Source organism: Chaetodon trifascialis, chromosome 21, assembly GCF_039877785.1.
Source record: "Chaetodon trifascialis isolate fChaTrf1 chromosome 21, fChaTrf1.hap1, whole genome shotgun sequence".
NCBI classification, from domain to species: Eukaryota; Metazoa; Chordata; class Actinopteri; order Chaetodontiformes; family Chaetodontidae; genus Chaetodon; species Chaetodon trifascialis.
This window is the reverse complement of record NC_092076.1, coordinates 18,222,658-18,246,210: the sequence shown is the minus strand read 5'-3', so window position 1 is coordinate 18,246,210 and position 23,553 is coordinate 18,222,658. Positions and strand designations below refer to the sequence as shown.

Below are 23,553 nucleotides of genomic sequence, written 5' to 3'. Positions count from 1 at the left end.
CCATGTGTGTGTAAGTACTCTCTCACACTAACACATGCCCACTTAACACAAATCTCTCACGCAGACTAAATTCCCACCTGTTGTCTTTCATCACCTTGGGTACTCATTAGCAACAGCCGCCTCAGCAGCCGTTGCAACGCCATTCTGCTAATAAACAACAAACAGTGTAACAGTGACTTATTTTTGACTATTAACATGCAGGTATAAATCAGTCCTCCACTAATGCACCAGCCACTCACCTTGGCTGCAGTTACCTTGACAACGGATACAGCATTTGCTCAAAAACAGGAACATTGAATCAGAAGATGAAAATGGTTCAGGTGACCTTCTCTGACAACAGACAGCTTAAAGTGCTGTGACGACGGCGGTGGGTTAACTCATATCATTTTTATAGCAATCTGACTCCTTTGATCTTTTTGCTCCTTCTACGTAGATTAGAATTTCTAATTTGAGTTAACTGTGCCAGTCCTAATGATACTGATGATTAAATTCTCCACTATTAATCATCATGACTTTAATTCTCTGGCATGTCTCTGCATCTGTCTTGAAACCACTCTGGCTGCTTGTTTGTGTGACTGGTATCAGACTGAGTGCAATTCCAGCCAACCTACAGTAGATCCAGTTAAAGCTACACTAATCAATATTTTCATTTTAACAATGAGTCAAATGACTGTTTGTAATGTGACAGGGGTGACTTCTTAAATTCAAAGATTTCAATCACTTCTTCTGAGAACGTGAGTTGATCACATAATGATCATTCAGACCATTTCAAACATGGCTGCATCAGTCAGTGTGCCCTGTGTCAAACAATCTATTGGACCATCAGCACACCAGCTATAAGCAGGCAGGAATATTTCTTACTTTTCCACTTGCAGCAAACGTAGTAAGATCTCAGCTTATTCAACTTGCCGAAACTGACAAAGCACACTTGATCTCTTTCAGCTGCGGCTGTGACTTCACTTTCAGCCGGTAATCCCGCCCAACCACCCGCGACCAGCTACCTGCCCAGTATAATCAGAGTGTGTGATCAAGAGTTTAAGGTCATTTCTTACTGATTCACATTTCTTACAGAATGCTCACAGTCCTGATTCTGTAATCGCAAAGATGGAGCTATCAAAAGTTTTACTTCAGTAAAAGAAAATGAGTAGGTCTACCTGAACACTAAAACTCCACAGACTAGCATGCAAAATATGAACGATAAAAGGAAAATAAATCACTCTTGACAACCCCCATTTATTGTAGTTAGTCAGGTACTTATTGTTGACATTATCAGCAGTGGAGAAGGTAATGGCCTGTTACATGGTCTGGATAGCACCGCTACAGACTCTGTCAAACAGAAAATGACAATAGACAGGGTCAGATGATTTGGACATAAGCATTAACATAACTCAGAGAAAAGCGATTGCAAATAGGCCTGTGAGGGATGAAAAGCAAGGTAGGACGATGGATTTACATGATGTGGAGAAAGCAGGAGAAACTAAAAAAAAGAGAAAGAGCCTCAGACAAAGTCACTGACTGTACTGATAAACTGCCCAATGACAGAGCCAATAAACCTGTGGCAACAAAGTATTTCAGTCTGGCATGAATATCTGCTAATTATTGGGAACATAAAGCACCATCCACTGAAGGGAACAGCAGCTGGACAAAGCTTGGTCCATGCTGTTTCTGAAGGGCCATTTGTTCACTTGCGGTCATGCATTGTCCCCAACTCAAACATTTTTCATGTCTTTTGTGTTCCATTTTCTCTATCTTGGTGTCCAAAGTAAACACGCTGATATAATGGAGGCTTGTGAATTTCTTCTCTCCTTGACCACTCTCTTAAATCCCTAATATGCCATCAGTTAATGGATCTGTTAAAGCCCAGCTGTCAGTGGACAACTCTGAAAACATTAAATTCAATAATAACGACACGGAATTTCAAGCCACTACATTCAATTTGAAGCGCATGCTTTCAATCTAAATTAGCAATTAATTTGATGAACTCATTTTGTCATTGAGTCACGGCTCAGTATGGGCATGATCATGTCAGATTTATGCAATGAAAACACAATATCTGCTGGAATTAATGTCATTCAATACCACATGAAAAACACCTCATGAGTGAAATAAGAGCTATGGGGAAATCCTCCTAGCTCTGTGGTGCTAATTGGACAATGGGTGGTCTAATTGCCAGGTCTTCAAATGCCCCTTATCCCTAGAGGGTTGGAGGCTGAAGTAGAGTGGTGTGTCACACACAAGAGCTTCTACCAGGAGACTGGGCTTCATGTGTCATGTGAAACCAAAAGTCAACTATTTTTTCATCAATCTCACAAAGTAGTTTTGGGGCCTAAACCTAACTGAACTGCTGATTATTTTAAGAGTTTGGTTGGTATGATAATGTTAGGGATGTGAAATTCTCTAAATCTAAATCTGCAGTACAGCGATCAAGGGACAAAGATAGGTAGAGAGTAAGAGAACCGTCAATACAAAAAAACAGATAAACAGATGGTGACACCAAAGGAGAGAATGTGAAGATCAGATATAGACGGAGCTGACAGGGCATCCTGTGCTCCCACTGCGACGGATAAAGACATCCACATATCCAAATATACAAACACATTACGAGCAAGGGGGCATATAGGTTGCCCTGAGATACAACGTGTACTTCATTGAGACAACTCCAAACTTTTCCTAACAGGAAGAATGTTGACTTTTGTGATGAGGCTGTTAACATTTGTAAGATTGCATGCTGTGAAATCTGTGAGGGCTGGTTGGAGTCCTGATGAAGCTGAACATTTTGTTCGGCTTATTAGTTCTTTCATCCTGGAGCATAGTTTTGCACAGAGGGTGTATTTTTTGGTCTTACTGAGACCCAGTATAGGATACTTGGGTTTTCAGTCCATATTCACAGATATCTGGTATCTCTGACTGTATTTTTGTTCAGAAAAAACCTTCCATCAGGTTTTGATAGTTTGCCTGTGTTTGTTAGTGTTTCTGTGGTTTTGCAGTTGCCATTGGCCATCAATAGAGCTTGACAGGTAATGGTCCTTTCGCAAGTGGAACTGCACAAAATCTGAGAGTTTAAAGATTTTATTGCACACACTACCTGCTTAAGGTTAATGTCTAAATTCATACAATGGCAGCAAAGTTGCTGCCGCTTGCTGTGTTCAAACAATTGCAAGCCCCTTGACAGTTCTGGGAACCTTCTGGTGAACCTTGCTCTTTTTCACAGTGAATAAGTGCCATTATTTCATGTTTTAACTGGATAAAACATGATGCAAACATTAATACTTTTAAAGCATGCGGCAGCGTTCCTTAACTGGACCTCTGTGGGTTATTCCATGTGAGGCTAAATAAGAGCTATAAAAAAGCCAGAAGAGCCTCGAATGTGATTTAAAAACTTTGCTCGTTTTGTATTCATTAACCGGTGGTAATTAGCATAGCATTTATATCATTATCAAAGTCCCACAAAAGCTGAAGAAAGGCAAACCTCAAGAAGGTGAAGGACAGACTTGTACTGTGGCATGCCACAAAAACAACAATGCTGCATTGCCTTGAAGAGGATTTGACAATTCCGCTCTGCAAGGAGCCAAAACAGCATGACAGCATTTGTACAAATTCCCCTGAAGCACACAGAACAGAGGAACCCTTTGACCTTTATCCTGACGAGACTGTCAACACATAAAGGCAAGTTTGGTTCCACTTTTTTTGCAGTTTGTCCTGCTACTTCCTGCCAATGCACCAGAAGGACAACTAAATAAGACAGGACACAAGAAAACGTATTATGAAAATATGACAAAACACCTGTCATTTCACTGTTTACGGTTTCCATCTTGTCTTGAAAGGTACAGAGCAGCCATGGGTAGAGGTTCCTATGCAGCGGGAGATGTAACACTTCAGGGGGCAAAAGAACTCCAACACAAGCTGACAGATACGCAGCCATGACATATTATCACTTCCTATCTTGCACACACACAAAGCAACATTTCCATCCCAGTGGGTTTCTTCCTTCCTGCTTTGGCTTCTGTGTTCCACAGATTTTCCGCACTTGCCAACTTTGTATGTCAGTGCTGGGCAGGTAGCATCAAGTATAGTATTTATATATAACAGAAGCTAAAAATCTCCATAAACCTGCAGACTGTGTAGGTTTGTCACTGAATGCAACCGTTTTTAGATGATTGTTTCATTGTTTTCAAATGCCTTTCACATTCATATCCATATTGCATATACATTAATTGATTAATTGACTGGCACAATGTGTGACACTAATGTGGATAACTTCATATATAAAAAAATCAGTTGCTGTACTTGTAATTTATGTCAATAACACCCACAGATTTCAAACTGAACTGGAACAGAGAGAATGGGTGACAGACTAGCAGCATGTCAGAGGCAGGCAGTGACAGTATGTGAACGAGAACGATAACGGGGACAAAGAGACAGAGCGACAGCGAACAAGAGAGCATGATGGTGAGCGAATGACAGAGAGAGAGACAGAAAAAAAAAACCCAATAAAACAGACAGCAAAGAGCAACACATTAATGCATCTGTTGGCCATTGTTGCCAAGCAACAGTATGACCCTGATGGGGATAACATGACAGTGAGTGTGCACACACATACACAAAGTTAACCATGCCATACGCACACACAGCGATACACACCTCAGATGAAAAAACAATCTTCTCTTGTTAAAACTAAGCATGTGACACGAAGAACACACTGAGCACTAGAGAGCATTAACCCAACAAGGCAGTGACATAGTCTAATAAATGACTGTGTGAAACTGGCACCACAGAGCGTAACTGTCAGTAGAGCAATGTGCATTATAAGCCTGTAGCGGGCAGCTCATAAGTAGAAAAACAAAATGTAAGACTTTTTTTTGCTTAATATGCAGATTATGTGTATATCCAAACCTCTGCTCAATGAAAACACATCACAGTTTTTTCCCTTTTCAGTCCAGTTTTCGTTTCAATGCCAAATGGGATTTTCAGTGGCATAATTTAAAGTCACTGTTCTTGTTCTGATGAGTGCATAGAGCCGTGTAATGCGCTTTGTGTTGCTGAACTGGCATATGCGACTGACCTCGTGGTAAATGCTGTTACAACCTCGGTGCTTACCTTGAACTGCAAAAACCCCAGTTATTTGAGAACAAACTGCACTTTGTATTGTCCAATTTCCAGTACCAAGCAATATCAGTGTACCCAATACTAAAACAGATACTTTACCTCGAGAATTACCTTTGAATTATCTTTTAGCCTGTTGAAAAAGTAAGTGACATGTGACTGTGGTAGCTTTCTCTCACAAAGACCGTAAATGCAGCCTACCGCACCTGCACTCTCTCTCCCTTTCTGAAAGATATCTATCAGTGACATTTTTTTTTTGGGTCACTGGGCTTTCTCCTCCTCTCCTCTCCTCTCCTCTCCTCTCCTCTCCTCTCCTCTCCTCTCCTCTCCTCTCCTCTCCTCTCCTCTCCTCTCTCTTGTGTAGCTTCATATGTAGCTCTATATTTGTTCTCCTCATTACCTTTGATATGTCTTCTGGGTAAGAGGTTTACTACTGCTGGTCTGTGGCCAAGTAAAGGTCAATGATTTTTGATGGAAATAATCATGAGGCATGGTTGCAAATTAGCAGTAATAGGAAGAGGAAGTCCACTTTTGTGCAAAACACAGAGAGGAAGACTACACCATACAAATCTTTTTATTGTTTATATCAGTCTAGAATGAGCCTGACTATAATAAACATCTACGCATTGGTATCCATCCGCTTTTCACTGACTACAGGAGAGTAAGGGGCACGTATACATGAACATGTGCTGATATATATATCTGGAGTATTTTCATCTATTTGTATACCCTGTCTGTTTGTTTCCTGTAGCCTAACCTACTGTACATAATAAAAAATATACTAAAAACTGAATAGAAAGACTGATCAAGCACAGCAATATGCATAACATCATCTGGGTTTATGGCCCACTGATCCTGAACGCTGTAGTGAACACAAACAGCAGATTTGTTCTAAGCTTTGTATTTATTGTTAGAGGAGAATTATTTTCAGACAGTGCTCCAGAAATGTTCGTCTGCAGCATATATCCCTGCCTGCCCATCTGCCTCTGTTTTGCTCCTTATCTCTTACTCTAACTGTGCTTTCACCCAGTTTAAAAAAGGCACAAAAACAGAAAATGCTAATTAGTGAGCACAGAAACACACAGACAAGAAAGGAAAACACCCACAGGAATTACTACTGGGCATCATAATTTTTTCTGTGTCATTAATTATGGCTAAATTTTATGCAATTTGAAAAATGAAAGGAAGCCTGAACTTGCTTTATTTCAAGTGTACCACTAAGCCACGACAGTGTGACAGAGAGCCGGCCTGCATAACACCAGCAGCCTGAAGTGGCTCAATGGAATTCAAATCATTCTAGAATTCACATTTGTTATTTTCCTGCTCTGACATGTCACAATATTCTCTGTGTAAAAGGCCTGTTACAAAAATCAGGGCCGAACAGATTACCGTTATCAATACATGTTCAAATGTGCCAGAAGTTAGGTGAACACTCCTATGGAAGCCCAGTATGTTAAATCATGTTATGGTCTATCATTTAGCCCAGTAGCAGGTATCAGGCTGTGCTGTCATAAATCGACTGGGCCCATTCTCCAGCACTCACCTAACTTACCTTTAAGCTGCCTTTAACTCCTGCTCTCTCAAATGTCATGGCCCACTCAGTCATCCAAACACCACCAATGTATAACTGGGTCCACTAGTCTTACCGAAAGCTACTAGTTAGCAAAACTGCTAATACGACTGTCCTTGAATTCCTTGGAATCAAAACCTACAGGCTCATCAGGTGGGTACCCTCTCAATAACTGGTGTTCGTTGAGTTGGGCCCACAAAACCAAGAAGGCTAAAGAAGGTGTTCCAGCATCCCAGAGCCACCCGGACACAATACAGTCTTCCACTTTTGTCTACAATATCACCAGCTAACAGCATGCTAACCAACTACAGCCAGCTAACACCATGTCAACCTAGCCAACAAGCTGCTATCACTGGCAGCATGCTGTTCGACCCACCAATACATGTCCAAATAATTACTCTGTTACCTCATCTTAGCTAGCAACAAGGCATGAACTCCTAACCAGTCCGAATAATAACCTCCATTGCAAAAACTTGCATGGTGTAATTGCACATTGTGCATTTATACCAATCTCCAACTGCTGCAGTAAACCCTGCATTTGTGAAATATATCTGAATGTCCTGCACATATTCCCTCAGAAGCCCTTTGACTCTGTCCAGTACTTTGAAGTCCTGTAAAGCTTCCCACAGGAGACACTGTGGAACAGAACCAAATACATCTGCTAAATGTAAGCATACCACATGCAAGTCTCGTCTTTCAGTCTCACTGAGTCTGAATTTAATGCCAGATCATGCTTGTGTGCGCCAAACATCCAGGAAAACTTAGTATTCCAGCTTTAGCTTTTCCCTTTGTACGTAACTCTGTAATCTCTGTGTTACTACACTGAACAAACTCTTATCGTCTACACAAGACAGACAGGCCTTACCTGCCCTTTGCAGAGATGAAGGAATACGCTGCTTCCTCCATACCTCCACAAAAAGCCACAGCACATCTGGAGCATTTTTATACAGCCTACAGGGCACACTACTAGGCCCAGGAGCTGGTGCTGACCTTGCTCTTCCAACTACCATTTCCACCTCTTTCAAAGTGCACGCTGAAACATCCATTGGGTGGTCTGTTGTCCCAGTGGGGGGCATATCTAGAGGTAAACTGTCTGTTTGTGTCTATTTCTGTAAGCAGCTTTTCTAAGTAAGCCTCTAACACGCTCTTAGTCCCATTGGCAGTCTAGTCACTTCCCCCCTACTAAATAATGTCTTGGTAAACACACTGATCTTTATAAAAAGCTGCCCTAGTTTTTTTTTTTGTTTTTTTTTTTACTTTCAGCTTTCCTTGAAGTTGCCTACCTATTGCCTTCTGAGTGAATAACAAACTACTTTATGACACATGAGGACACATGTACATGTCAATGATTAAAAAAAATTACATTTACTGAACCTACTTTCTCCTTGGCTGCGTTTGTAATTTTGTTACAACACGCCACTCCAAAACCACCACATAAAAGGTTAGAATTGATCACATCAGTCAGGGAGACTTTAGTTGTCAGTTTTGAAAAAAAACAACACATTTTGGGTGTATGGTGGGAGGTATAAAAAGATCCCCTTGATCTGTGACTGAAAAACCTTCAAGACGACATCTATATTTGTCCGATAAATTGCACCTAAATATGCAAGGTGCATCACAAACTGTGATTTTCTTTTCAATGTCTGGGGATGGATGGCGTGGTATTATACTGGGAGTTGGGGATTTGTGAGAGACAGATGAAAAAATGTATTATTGCAGCAGAGGCTGCAATATTCTGACTTTTAGGACCTTGTAAGAGTTAAACACAGGATGTTGCAGATCCTCTGTAATAAATTCTGCTTACGTGCTCATTCTTTGTCTTTATCAATGCCACCTGCAACTTTTAATTGTCAGTGATACTAATTAACATTATATAACATTGTAATAAATAACCAGTAAGAAGTTCCTTAAAAATCAACCACTCACCCTGCATCTTCCTGCTCCGGTAATTGCCAATCAACTTAAGTGAGCAGGAAATAAACTGAGCGTCATATAAGCTTCCACCAAACAACTTTTATCTCCTTCATTGCAGTTGATAAGAATGCATAGATAATATATAAATACTGATGGCAGGGACATCTATACTGTGCTGATTTTGACATCTTTCTCTTTCCATTGATTACTTTCAAACAGCCAGGCAGTCAACGGCAAACAATCATCATTACTGAAAATGCCTTGGTTTTCCTCAAAGTGGCTAATTGTGATCTGAAACTGAAGGAAGTTTCACAGCATTTAATTTGTGCTGCTGTATGAGGAAACGACAGTCCTTCTCACGTTGGATAACCTGCTGATTCAGTGGCAGCCCAGAAACCTGCCGAGCTGGGGAACTATAAAGACACGGGGAGATTTCACAGAGATTTCTTCAGCTAATTAACTGCTGCAGTTCCCATTCCATCCAAACATCTCAAGATTAATACACTCCAAAAAGGAACAGGAGTACAAGAAAGAAAACAAGTGCAGGGTAGAGTCTCCATCTCTCAGTGACAGGCGGAGCGAAAGTGAAATAAAGAAAGGAGGAGAGACAGAGCGAAGGAAATGAGCGACATGAATAATAGAGGAAGAGAGATGCACATTTGGTCAAACTCAAAGTCAGTGAGAGTTTTGAGTGTTTACCCTGTTGGTATCACTCTACAGGGTACATCATACAGGGTACATTTCCCTTTCACCTTCATCAATCCTCGCTCAGGTTTAACAAAGCAGCAATAGTGTCCCTCATAAAAATGCAATGAACTGGGGTGAAACACAGCCGACAGAAAATTCAACGGCAGCAGAGAGATTAGGGGAGCAGCGTTCTGGCCAGAAGGTTGCTTGTTTGATGCTGAAAAGCTCTTTGATAAAGACACAGAAGAGGAATTGTACCTTTTGTCACTGGAGCTGTACTCCATACAGATGCCAAATGGTTCCATTTTTAGCCTTCAAAGTCCAATTATGTACCTGAATGAAGTGATCAGAAAGGGTGTTCAACTAGCTTCCACTTTCTAAGCCGAATGCAAGCTTACAGTAAAAGCATGATGTGTCCTCCCAAATGCAGAATGTTGTAAAAGGACAGGCAGCTTAAATCACAAATATTTGATAGCCAAACCTCTGACAGCGTGCCTCCTAGCGACGTCATCGCTCAAATGTGAACCACTGCCATTTGAAATGCCCAACCACAGGCTTGATGCTGCCTCAGGAATGTTCTGAAAATGGAAAGGCTGCAACATTGCATTTAGATTACCTTACACAAAAAGTGAAGACAATTCAAACGTCAGTCCCACTTAAACTAATGAGAAATATTTCATATTGACAATATCTGTGTGGTACAAACACCCTGCAATATGTGAAAGACACCAAGGACTCTGCAGGGACTTTAGTAACAAGCAAACCTGCACACACAATCCCTACTTCATTAGATATTAGATATCATTAAGACCCCATTTTTCTGCACTGACATGACAAATGCATTTGACAAAGCGAGCATGTTAAAAAACGCGGCTGAGAACAATCATGGTTTCCATTATCAGATCAATTCCCCTTCACCATAAACACAACCACTGATTTCAGCCACTTACAACACCGACTCCCCCTTTCACGCAATTATCCTCAACTCGTCCTGATTTAGGGAACCGACGTGACGTCACTCATGACATCTGTGTCAGACTAACCACTGCTTCCTGTTTGCATCAAGTTAAATCTTCACTATATCCTGACCTGATTGCAGACACGCCATCATGTTCAGCTTCTCACATGTAACACACTTCACGCTGTTCATACTGCAAAGTCAGTGGTGTTGCATACAGATACAGACTTTAGACTGTGTGTCCGTACCACAACCAAAGGGAAAAAGCTTCACTCAAACCAACATCCTGTTACAAATGTTTCAAAATGACAAAAAAAAGTTCTCTAGAAAGCTGAATGTTGCTGTCAACACTTTTGGTTTCACAATAAAGACCTACCACGGCAATGCACTCATTGATTTGTCAGTATTGTCTCAGTGCACACAGGTCATGTGATACACGCTCTTCCAAATAGTTTAACACTAATTCACTGATTGACAGGCGGTGGCAGTAGTATGTAGAAATGCACCAACAAAATCAAGACTATGTATGAATGTAACAGCTTTGAAATTCTTCCAAAAAACAGCTATGCAAATGTTTTCTGGGGAAGGAAATGAATTCCACACATCAGCCCAAACGGATAAACATAAAACACACTGAACAGACAAAAATGAGTGGAAACATAACTCCACAGAGAACAAGACAAACACTCCACAACGACTTTATCTCGATCTGGCCAATACCGATCAACACCATTGACCAGACAGATTGGTGGATCCCTCATGACGCTGGCCATTAGCCTCACTCAAACCTGACAAGAAAACATCTAACCCTAACTCTGTGTTACCAACATTTCAGCTGATCAGTGTGGAAAGAAAAAAAAAAAAAAAAAAACACTTTCTAAAGGGAACTCACCAGCTGTAATACAACATTGTCCATCGGACCGTTTCAGCATTATCTATCACAAGTGCCCCATACAGGACTTTCAATTACAGGAACTGTTAAACACAAAATGAAAACTCGCATTATCTACACTCCCTCAGGTCAGTGGAAGCAAAGCCAAAGTGTGTATGCAAGCAGGTTAGCAAGTGCAGTTATTTGGCTTCCAAACACTGATTCTGCTGCATGAGCTCTTATCAGAACTTGAAAGAACTAATTCACAGCTATTTTTGACATGATAAGGGCTAACTTGCACCTGCAGTCCTTGGCTCTTTGCATGTTACCATACGTGGACATAACCACTCCCCTAAATCCCTGTCAGAATATTTCCAGAAGACCTAAGGCACAGACATACGATGTGGTTGGCTAAACGCATTAAGACTTCTCTCTGATCACATCATCGCCTCCTCATTATAAAAGATAGGTCATGTAGTTGGCTGCAGCTTTTGCCCTCAGGCCTGAAAAAAAAATGCGAAAAATGAATTCATTATCTAATTAAGTTAGGTGGCACACAGAGATTTAAGGATGTAGGCTGATATTCTGCCTGATATTTGCTGCTTAATACAAAATGAGAAATTCAGATCTAATCCCATTTGTCACTTTCTAATACATTGCGAAATTCAGTCTGAAGACCTAAATAAACAGAACGCTATAAGGCACACTTTGATTCCTCCTAATGCTGACTGAATTATTCAGGACATGCATTAAGTGTTAGAAGGAACTGGAACAGTTTTGTGCATGTGTGTGTGTATGTGTGAATTCATGCATCTTTGAGTGGGGACATGCTTACAAGGGGCTTCTTGCCATTTCAAATACCTGGAGAGCAGCAGGAAGAAAAGCACTGATCTATTAAACATTCTCCATGACTTGTAGACTTTGAGAAAGAGCCTTCACCTACAGCTGACAGACCGAATGGTTTTAAATTCAACCATGTTTTCTAGTCTTCATGTTTCATTGATTGTGCTGAGGACAGCCTCTTAGAGCTCTTTTCTCAGAACAGAATGTCTGTGTTAGTCATCAAAATGCAATTTGAGTTGAATTTTACGCAGCTAACCTGCTAAGAAGATAAAAATTGAGTTAAAAAAAAGGCAATACATACCATCCACATTCATATACCACACATGTGAAGGATTTGGGGTTGGGGTTTTTGGTTTGTCTTCTGTGATGGCTGAAAAAGCAGCGGCTACTTTCTGGCGTTTGAAACCAAGAGGGCACTTGAAAAAATACTAGATTTCTATTAAGATGAAGTCAAGGAGAAGAGGAAATAGCCCCCAAATTAATCAAGAGTCTCCAGATTGAAAAGAGAGACCAACCCCCAGTAATCTTTAACCATTCAAAGGCAGAAAACGTTTCCCAAAAAGACAGAAATCACTGAAGGACATTGAGAGACGGGAGGGGGGAGCGTGTGAGCTTGTGCAAGTGTGCAATACTAATGATGTAGGAGTTAATAGCAGATTCCAAATCAGTTTCCATACATAACGAAGACGTATTTGATGAGATAGTATGTGTGCCTGACAGCCACACATTGGACACATCATCTCGCGAGGTCAGTCTTAAGCTTGAAGAACATCCACTGGGCATTAACTGCGACGGACCTAATGCAAAATATCTGCATCGTGAAGGATAGAACTGTCAATCATCTGTCTACAGGAAATCACGTCTCCCCGTGGAGCCTTGATGGATAAGAGAGAGAGAAAAACCCGTGCTGACCTCAGCCGGCTGTGTATACCTGTGAGTGAGTGTGAATATTGGATTCCCTCATCTCATCTCCCGCCTCCTCTCATAAACAAATGAAACACGCAACATCCGCGTACAGGCCTTGTACATCCACACGGAGCCGCATATATACTGAAAGCCCAACTCAGAGCTATGACAGCACTCTGCAGGGCTAAACGTGATGCAATATCATCCTTGCACATTTCTTCCCCTCTCACTGCAGAGTGAATTAGTGAGAATTCAGCCTTCAGGTTTAAACTAATAATGATAGCATGAGCCCTGAGGCTATAATCAGCTTCTCCTCTGCGACCGCTGTCGCATTAAGCAGGAAAACAGGAACCCTGACACTGGTGCTGACGGGCCGTGACTGGGACACGTACACATACATGCTGAATGTTTCTGATCTGATTCCTTGTTTTCTGGGAAACATGAGTCAGCATCGGATATGTTGGGATGGGAGCTGATTTGAGGTTAGAGTTGTCCTTGAGGGGGCGTCGCTAAGTCAGATGCAGTTGACTGTTCGTTAGACACCTTCCCCAAACAGCAACTGTCCAATTGTAGCTAAGCAACAACAACTAGGCAAGGCAGGCCTGTCAATCTTAGATTGCTCCGCATGTTGAATTGGCGTCCATGGGGTCAAAAATACAAGCACAGCTGTGTAAGGCCTGGATCAAACAGTGGGTCTGCTTTAATGTGAGCTACAAACATTAGCATGTCCAGCTAACTAGCTTACTACCTACAGTAGTATCATAACCCAGCGTTACTTCCAAGCCAGCAGCATTACAGACTACAGCACATAATTTTTAGGGAATACACACAAGGTCAATAAAAAGCCCCATTCATGATAGCACATATGCTGTGTCGCTCGTAAGTATGCAAAGCTTTTGTGTTTGTCCTGGTTTTTGAGGATGACGGCAACAGTCAAGTTCAACAGCGCTATAGGATTAATGCAATTCAGCTTGTTTGCTCATTTCTATCAGTGTTCGTATGGTCACTTTTCATTTTCTTCTTTACCGTATTGTATTTGGCTGCTAGGTGTTGTGGTCCACTTGCTGGATTTGTTTGTTTTTCTTTTGTTTCAACTATGTCAATATATCCTCTTGAGTTGCCAACGTGAATTGAAGGTTGGTTGAGCAAAATGTCAATTAACTGGAACATTTTATTACAAGACTCCTTCGCAGTATGGTCGCTGAGCTTGTTTTCCGATGTTATTCACTTCATTCTTGATGTATAAACCTGCATAATAGAGTTACACAGTCAAACATGCAGCGATTCAGGCCCACAGTGCAATGTGATTCCCAAGCAGCCCACGGGTCTCATGCTGATCTTATTCATATATATGTGCTTTTTTATGTTTACTGTGTTGGCCGAATCACCACAGATGGCCTCAGGCAAGCCACAGGGATGCAATGAATTTGTAACTGAGCCATAGAAGGTCCTGAAATATATATTCTGTAGACTTCAGAGCTGCGGGAAACGTTCCCTCACTGCAAAGAATGAGGGAACCTGGGACTCATGGTCATGTTTGACAATATTGAAAGGACAGCACTCAAAAACAGTGAATGAATTTTCAAGGGTTTGGAAACATTATTTGAATTGGAACTTAATAGAACAATGCCATTCTATCTGCTCATGAAAATGCTTCTTATTCCTTTGTCTGAGTACAAAATTGAAGTTCTTTCAGTTTTAACAAGTCTTCAAGGGTTTCTTTCTCCCTTTGTCTTGTTTTTCAGTGGAGCACCTCCAGCTGCTCACTGTGATATGTCCCTGAAAATAACATCAAAGTAACTCAAGACCTTTCACAGAATTTGCTTCAGATCTAACACTGAGCAGTTCTGCCTGACAACAGCCCTTACATCAGCGGTCAGTCAAACTCCATCGAGATTTCAAATCATGGAAAAATGTCATTAAATCTCAGGCTTGCTGTGAGGTCACTGTGACAATAATGGAAATGAAGAGGAGGAGTGACTCAGATTAAATGACTGAGACAGCACACGCACTCAGAAAGGAATTAAAACCCAAAAAATGTTTAATTGTTTAATTAGCAATGCTCAGGCTGCTATCTGAAAGGTATTTGTTCCTGCATGAATTCATTTAGCAGTAAGCAATGTTTCACAACAGATCGTTCTGCACGTCAGCAGGAAAAACACAGATGTAATTAATAGCATTAATAACGGCAGCTTCTCATCTAGCTATTCACGCTGGAGAGCCCTGCTGTCGTCTGTGCTGGCTCATTAGGAGGGCTCACTGGACATTTGGTTCGAATGGAGCCACTTTTCCTACTGTGACTCATTAAAATATCTGCTGGGAAGAAAGGGTCGATATCTTTACATAATTAGATACAACACTGCTAAAGAAACACATTTTTTTGCATGCAGGTACCTGCTGCTACAGGCTTTCCATTCATGCCCTCTGTATTAAGAAACACTGTCAGAATCAGCAACACTTGTATTTATTAATTAGAGAGGAATACGGCCTGAAAATCAATGCCTGCTGGCATTTTCTTTTTTCTTCCAGGAGGTAATGTTGAGAGTTAAATTAGATGAGGGCTCATGAAGGAAAAGAGGGCACTGTCAACAAAAATTAGAGGAAGTGGAGTTGTTGAAAGACCCATATGAGGATAACCGCAGTGGTTTGACCCATCGTCCTCCTGAAAGAAAGGAAGTGGGTGTCCTGCGTGCCTGTGGTTATTGATAAGTCACACCTGATTCCCTCTCCTGTTATCCACTGTTAGTATTTTATTTGCTAAAGCAGACACCTAGGTTCTGACTTATATTCCTAAATCCTGGCTTTTTTTATGAACCCTATTGGTGTTGGGTTGTTTCAGTATAATAATAAGATATCTCAACATTTTTGAATTTTCCTCAATCATCCACTCAAGGGGAATATCAAACCGATGCTGCTTTATTCATTTGAAGAATGACCTTTCGATTTCTGCAAATGAACTCAGCTTTTGCCTCACGTCTTATTTGTTTTTATCTCTCTTTTTAAGCGATAAACCTGCAGCATACAGGCTCCCAAGCTGGGTGAAAGGTAGACAAAAAAAAAAAAAAAAAAAAAGCTCTCTGTCTGTCCCTGTGACCTTGTGTTTACTTCCCTTGGCCCGTTTATAAAAAGCACCCAAGCATTAGTCTTCTCACACCAACAATCTAACAATATGTTTACCAGACAAATGTTATTCTCTCTGGTCTCTCATCTCCAGTTTCCACTATCTGTAGCACTAATCCCTGTGTATAATCTGTGAAATCAACAGTGTGCATGTTACAAAGGCACTTGGATTTTATATGTTCACTGAGACACAGTCAGCATGTAAAACACCATTGTATCTAAAGCGCAGTGGAATTGTGAGGCGAGGAAACAACATTGATTTATCTGCCACAAACAAACGGCACCAGTGTGCTAACAGACACACACGCACACACGGCCAAACACCAGTCTGGCCTCTTTTTTTTAAATGTATTTTTCCACTTTACTTAATTTGTTTTTCTGCATTTGCTTGTTCTATAATTTTCTACTGCGCTGCACTCATTTGTCACATAGATGATTATGCAGTTTGGTTGTAATTACCCATCATGCTACAAAACTTCCCTTGATTTGCTGGAATATTTATTAGCTCCTCTTCTTCCACACTGAAAACAGAATTTACATCAATAAGAGCCTGCAAGTGACTGTGTTTGCACGTGACGTAGCGTGTGTAATGTGTACGATGGTTGGATGTAGAAAGGTAAGTGTCCCAAACTCAAACAAACACACTAAGGAGAATTAGTTAGATTGAAAGAGCAAGAGCATTCAAAGTTAGGAAAATCCCAGGAAGAATTAGAAATGGACAGATGAGGCAGATGGAGAAAAAGGAAATCAGGACAGTGACAAGACGCCATCATAGAAGCTCCAGGTGAGATTTTACAGTTAGCCAATGCTGTCGCTCTTTATGCATCTTTGCTCTGCACCAGTGCCTGAAACTTAAATTTCTGACTCAATTAGCTGCAAACTACAGTGGCGACAGCTGTAGATGCTTGACTTTTTCTTTTTTTTTTAATTGTAATAGTTGCTGTGGGTATATGAAGGGAGGCTTGCCTGAGAGCGGTCCAGCTCTACCTATCCTGATGGTCATCTCCTCGTCCAAGAGGCGGGACGATGGATTTTCTTCCTTCTCTTTGGCCAGCTTGGAGTCGGGGGGCAGAGCCAAGGCTATGTGGGGGTCAGCACCTACACCCTGTGGAAGACAGAAAAAGATAAAGAGTTTAAATAAATTCTATATATATAATAGAGACCACTGGTAAAAATACTCCATTATCTGTATTATATGGTATAAACTTTTTTTTTTTTTTAATTCTAATAAAAAGTTAACAAGATCACAAACTGACTACAGCATAACCAGAGCTACTGACCAGAGTCTGTTCTCAGGTCAGTGTAGGATGATGGCAGAGGCCTCTGGACAACACCTCACTGTCACCCCTTCAATCAGTAACTATACTAATTTAAAAATCCGAGAAGAAAAAACTGCAAGCTCAGCCTTTATATGAGATTTAAGTTTGGAAACCCAGTCAGATAGCATAGCAGGACTAACCTACTCAGGGGCCCCTGGGTCAAAATGAGCTATAGGGCCCCTATTAAGCCCCCCCCCTTAAGATCCTCATCGTGTCATTTGATGTGATGCATCAGAATGATTTCCCATATTCTCATGTACAAAATTACAGTCAATCAGATTATTACAAATAAATTGTGAGTGAACGCAGGTGCTGGAGGGATCTAGGGTCCCAGAAGACATTTGCCTGTTTGCATGGTTGGTAATGAGGCCGGAGATACAGACAGGCAGAGCAGCGTGTCCCTGGACTCTCAAAACGTGCACTGCACAGCCAGATTGCAAAACTCCTCCACCTACTTCACCCCAAAAACAGCCACCATATGCTTTTACCAGTCCAGTGATAATCCAGTGAGTGGCGTGCTCAGAAGTCAGATAGGAAAGGTTAACTGAGTAAGAGGAGAAAATGTCATTTGACAATTGCACAACCTCCCTAAAATATAAACAATCTCAAAGCAGCTGACTAACTGCCAGAACACAACGAGACAAGCCAATGTTGTGGGATGTTTTGCTTGGCTTCTGCAGTTCACCCTTTGATAACAGAGTCTCTGCAAGGAATATAAATGCAAATGATGCCTGACTGGAAATGCACTGTGGCAGGGAGCACTGCAGCTTTCAAATAATTCACCACAGCAAACAATGCGGTAAAAAACTGTTTGTGAAACGACATTCACCATTAAAACTTTGGTGAAACATGCAAATCCATGCTGAGACTCTTTACATTCATTCTTTATCTGTTTTCATTGTTTTTTTTCTGTGTAAAGCATGTGATTCCTTTCTTGTGAGGCACTTTGAGCTGCAATTCCTGTATGGAAGGTGCCACACAAATTCAGTTTATCATCATTGTTACTTGAGGAAAATGCTTGAGGAAGCAAAAATTTCAACCAACACAACAGACTCTAAGTCCACCCTCACAGGAATGATGACTGTCCCATCTGCACAGTTTGGAGCAGTGACACGACAGTAATCAGTCATCTTATTCAGTTTGGTCACTGCCCGCGATGCTGTTTTGTTTGCGTCTCTGATCGACAAGATGTTAACATGCAGAACCTGGTTAGCAAATTTGTGCAAAGTGACTCATCAGTGTACATAAACACAGCCGATGTTTGAGCATGTTAATTAGTTTGGAAACAGATGGAGCTAATTAAGACCAACCGTTTTGTGAAAGAAGTGCTGGTGGAGACAGTTTGACAGCCCTGTGAGAGATTATGTTGAACACATAATGGAAGCACTTTGATTGCAATAAATTTTTTTTTTTTAACAATGAAGTGCTTTAAAAGTTTGTTAAATTTCCTGGTAGAATGAAAACAAAAACAATCAGGTTGATGATCACTAACAGTAAAATGCAAAGTGCCATAAAAGTCCACTTATTTCAGTAAAAAGCTAAACTCTGATGAATTCACGTCCAATACCAAAAATGAGCATCGCTGACAGAAGTGGATTTAATTGGGCAATCTGATGAAAACAGAGCACATTTACTCTCCTCATTAGTAAACCATTAGATGAATATTGTTTTAAAAATTCACGACGATGTTTCCTCCTCTTCATCACCGCAATGTGTCCATTACTCCCCCTGCTTGCTTCACATGCTTTAAAAGCTTTAAAAAAACAAGGTTAGCTCCGTGGTACAGCCCCCTAACCTGCACATTAAAGCAAACTGAAAAGAAGAAAGGAAATGGCGTTCCACCAATTTGGAAGAATTTCGTTTTGCCCGGCATGACAGTCTTAAAACATACAGGAAAGCCCTCTGCAGTGCTAGAGCAGCCCATTACTATTGACGAATAGAGGATAACAAGAACAATCCCAGGTTTCTCTTCAGCACTGTAGCCAGGCTGACAGAGAGTCATTATTCCGTTGAACCATGTATTCCCTTCAGTCGTAATGACTTCATGAGCTTCTTTAATGACACATTTCCTACCCTTACTGACAGAATTAATCACCTTCTGCCCTCAATAGGTACTGATTTATTTTCAAACACAGAAACTGTAGAAAAAGTTATTAAACCTGTCATATTTTTAGACCTTCACCAACTAATTTCAATAATTTCTGCATCAAATTGGTCAACCTGTTGATCCAGGGGTTTCAGCCAACCTTAAACCTTTATCTAACCTCCCCCTCCTCTCAAAAAGTCCAGAGAAAGCAGCTGTGTGACTTTCTTCAGCACAATCGTTTATTTGAGGATTTCCAGGATTTAGAGTGCATCATAGCACAGAGACAGTACTGCTTAAAGTTACAAATGACCTTCAAATTGCATCACAAAGGACTTGACTCTGCCTGTTAAAAGGATTTTTCCTCGCCAAGTGCTGGCTCATGAGGGAATTGTTGGGTCTCTGTAGATCGAGAGAGTGGTCTGTACCAGCTCTATAGGGAAAGTGTCCTGTTGTGATTTGGGGCTATTAGAACTGAATTGAATTGAATTGAATTGAACTGAACTGCAGTGAACCATAGGTTTCATTGTGGTAGACGTTTTTCCTTGAAATGATTCAAGGTGAATATCGACAATAGTCATTTGTGATTCTGAGTTATATAAATAAAACGGATGTGACAATTTGATAGATTAAATTAAAAAAAAAAAAAAAAAATTTTTTACATTCAAATGTGTGTTGCGCCGCCCCGTCCTGAAAAAGCTCTGAGCACAAAAGCCATGTTTTTCTCCTGAAGAGCTCTCTCTCTGTTCGCTGGCATGTGCTGCTGAATGGGTAAGATCCCGTGGTCGTTGAAAACCATGTTGAAGCCTCCTCACTTCGAGAAAAACATATTATAACACACACGTGAAAAGCATGAACGCCTCCTCCCCACGCTGTTTTGATGGAGATGTCAGCACAACAGTGGCAAAATGTGAAACATGGTGGAAATATATGACAACGTATTTTTACCTTTATGACTACACCAACTTTTCCCACTTCAGCCAAGCATAAAAACTTTTTGCAATATTTCAAGGGTGAGTTCTTTCCATTTCTGGCATCATTTTTTTAAGACCATTGAATTCACTGACTTGAAAACTGATGTATGTAAACACACTGATACTCTCAAAGCAGTTTTTCTGCACTGATCAACAGAAAGACTCTTTAATGTCAAAAGACAACAGATTACTATAAAGTGATCTGCATCAATAACAAATATAACACACAAAATAGTTGTTTGCACAAGTGTATTAACGCCCTCCAAGCAGCGTTAGCAGATGCATCTTTCACAGCAGTTACAACCTTGAGTCTGTGTGTGTGGGTCTTTATGAGCTTTTAGCATCTGTAATACACACTGGCTATGAAATATAACACTGAGGGGGGAAAAAAGTAATGTTTTTCAATAAGCATGAGGAATAATGCTGGAAACAGAGAGAAAATATTTTCTCTGTGCCACGCATTCGGTTCAGTCTGTACAGCATTTGTCATTGGTCTCGGTCTTTGCTTATTACTTATGCCAGTGGCAATGAGGCGTAAGAAAAGGATGCGATCCAGCACAGAGCACAGGAGAGAAAAAAAGGAAGTTTTCTCAGGCATGAACTCATGAGTGAGGTAGTGCATGACATTTGGAGATGCTGTGGTGTCACTGTTAGACTGAATACACGGAGCGTGTCACCGTGTGTGTGTGTCACCATCATGGCAGCAATCAGAAACAGAGATTTTACATACATTTCTTATGAATTCACATGGAGACAGTTTGCCTTCTGTTAAGTATTACATGTATTTTTCAAATTTCAGCAAGAGACCTCACCATTTCTCATCAATAATTTATTATTTTTTGCTGTTCCTTGTGTTGTATGCATCTGTCATTGAGAGCCAAATAAACCATCTCCAGCATGTTTCTTATTTATGTGGTAACTGCCACCATGCACTGTGTTGATACGTGCATGGGCCACAGACTGTTTATGAGATATTGGACACAGCATCCATGTCTGAAAAGCAGCGGCAATGCATAAGCGTGTCAAACCTGCATTCTTTCTAATGGCCAGCAGGAGGCGACTCCAAAAGAAGTCAGATTGACTGTACGCTACTGCTCACTTGATTTAGTCCCTCAGTGAACATTTCCTAGTTTCAAGTCTTCTGCTCATTTTGTACATTATGGTCCCATTTAAAGTAAAACAGAGGATAAAATAGACTATGCTTACGGGCATGGCTACTTTTTATTGTCCAGCTGCTACCACGGCGACGTCATTATGTCTTTGGGTTCCACCCCTCGCTCCTCCTCGGGGGCCACACTGTCATCCGAATATGGTCACCTCTGTCTCCAAAAAAAACCAAGATGGCGACTCCCATAATGCCAAACTCAAGAATGCAAAACTGTAGTCAACAAACCACTGGGTCAGCCAAGGTGGCTCTGTCCACTTACTGTCGATGGTGTGGGGACATCAGAGTGTGTATTCAGCTGAATGTATGCGTAGGGGGGGTGACCAAGGTACCATCTTGAGGGGACATTATTAACCCACAAAGACCTTTGGTAATGACCCATGATACAATCTCATCAGCAGGTCCAAGCTCACTATTAAAGTTTCTACAGTAGTCTTGCTCCACTGATCACTGAAAGTCACCTTTCTCTCTCTGTGTCTCTGTGTGTGTCTCTCTTCTTCTCTCTCTCTGTGTCTCTGTGTGTGTCTCTCTTCTTCTCTCTCTCTGTGTCTCCGTGTGTCTCTCTTCTTCTCTCTCTCTGTGTCTCCGTGTGTGTCTCTCTTTCTCTCTCTCTCTGTGTCTCTGTGTGTGTCTCTCTTCCTCTCTCTCTCTCTCTGTGTCTCCGTGTGTGTCTCTCTTTCTCTCTCTCTCTGTGTCTCCGTGTGTGTCTCTCTTCCTCTCTCTCTCTCTCTGTGTGTCTCTGTGTGTCTCTCTTCCTCTCTCTGTGTGTGTGTGTGTCTCTTCTTCTCTCTCTCTGTGTCTCCATGTGTGTCTCTTTTCTGCTCTCTCTCTCTGTGTCTCTGTGTGTGTCTCTCTTCTTCTCTCTCTGTGTGTCTTCGTGTGTGTCTCTCTTCCTCTCTCTCTCCTCTCTGTGTCTCTGTGTGTGTCTCTATTCCTCTCTCTCTCTGTGTGTGTCTGTGTGTCTCTCTTCTTCTCTCTCTCTGTGTCTCCGTGTGTGTCTCTCTTCCTCTCTCTCTCTCTGTGTCTCCGTGTGTGTCTCTCTTCCTCTCTCTCTCTGTGTCTCTGTGTGTGTCTCTCTTCCTCTCTCTGTGTCTCCGTGTGTGTCTCTCTTCCTCTCTCTCTCTGTGTCTGTGTGTGTGTCTCTCTTCCTCTCTCTCTGTGTGTCTCTGTGTCTCTGTGTGTCTCTCTTCCTCTCTCTCTCTGTGTCTCTGTGTGTCTCTCTTCCTCTCTCTCTGTGTGTCTCTGTGTGTCTCTCTTCCTCTCTCTCTGTGTGTCTCTGTGTCTCTGTGTGTCTCTCTTCCTCTCTCTCTCTGTGTCTCTGTGTGTCTCTCTTCCTCTCTCTCTGTGTGTCTCTGTGTGTCTCTCTTCCTCTCTCTCTGTGTGTCTCTGTGTGTCTCTCCTCCTCTCTCTCTGTCTGTCTGTCTCTGTGTGTCTCTGTGTGTCTCTCTTCCTCTCTCTCTGTGTGTCTCTGTGTGTCTCTCTTCCTCTCTCTCTGTCTCTCTGTCTCTCTCATGCAAAATGTTTGATGACACCACTTAACATGACAGAAAGCAGGCTGGCTATTAATGCATATTAAAGTGAGAAGCGATGCTCATTACTCAGTGAAGAAGAAAAGTGTGCAAACAGCAGCACGGAAGGGAAGTGGGAACGCAGAGCAGTTACCCATATTTTACAATTCTTATTCTCAAATGTATTTTTTACTCATTCCAATTCCAGACAATAATAGCTTCCCGTTGACTTAAATTTCCAATTAAAATAAACCTGCAGAGACTTGAAAGAAGCTTGACATTGGTAACCCACCAGTGACTACTTTGCCAACCTTATGCTCCTTTTCAATCCAGCAGTGCCAGAGACGATGAAACCACAGGAAGCAAAGTCAGGAGCGAAACAAGGAGCGAGGAAGTCCTGTTTCCTGTTTGCATTTCCAAAGCGTTGAAAAGAAGCAATTGATATTCTGCTGTGTGTTTGATGTTCGATGGGGATCTATTTCTGCGACTATCTGCAATGAAACTATTAACAAATAAAGTATTATTACTATTT

General features: G+C 41.3%; 1 protein-coding gene across 2 annotated transcripts in view; it reads right to left on the bottom strand.

Annotated features, from left to right (window-relative positions):
• LOC139350092 (zinc transporter ZIP11-like) overlaps positions 1-23,553 on the bottom strand; it is a 122,101-nt gene that overhangs the window by 33,454 nt on the left and 65,094 nt on the right. The window contains exon 5 of one of the 2 annotated variants that reach the window (XM_070991190.1): positions 16,939-17,077. In XM_070991190.1, coding sequence (XP_070847291.1) covers positions 16,939-17,077 — 139 coding nt within the window. The remainder of the gene's footprint in view (positions 1-16,938; positions 17,078-23,553) is intronic. The other variant, XM_070991191.1, reaches the window with a different exon arrangement.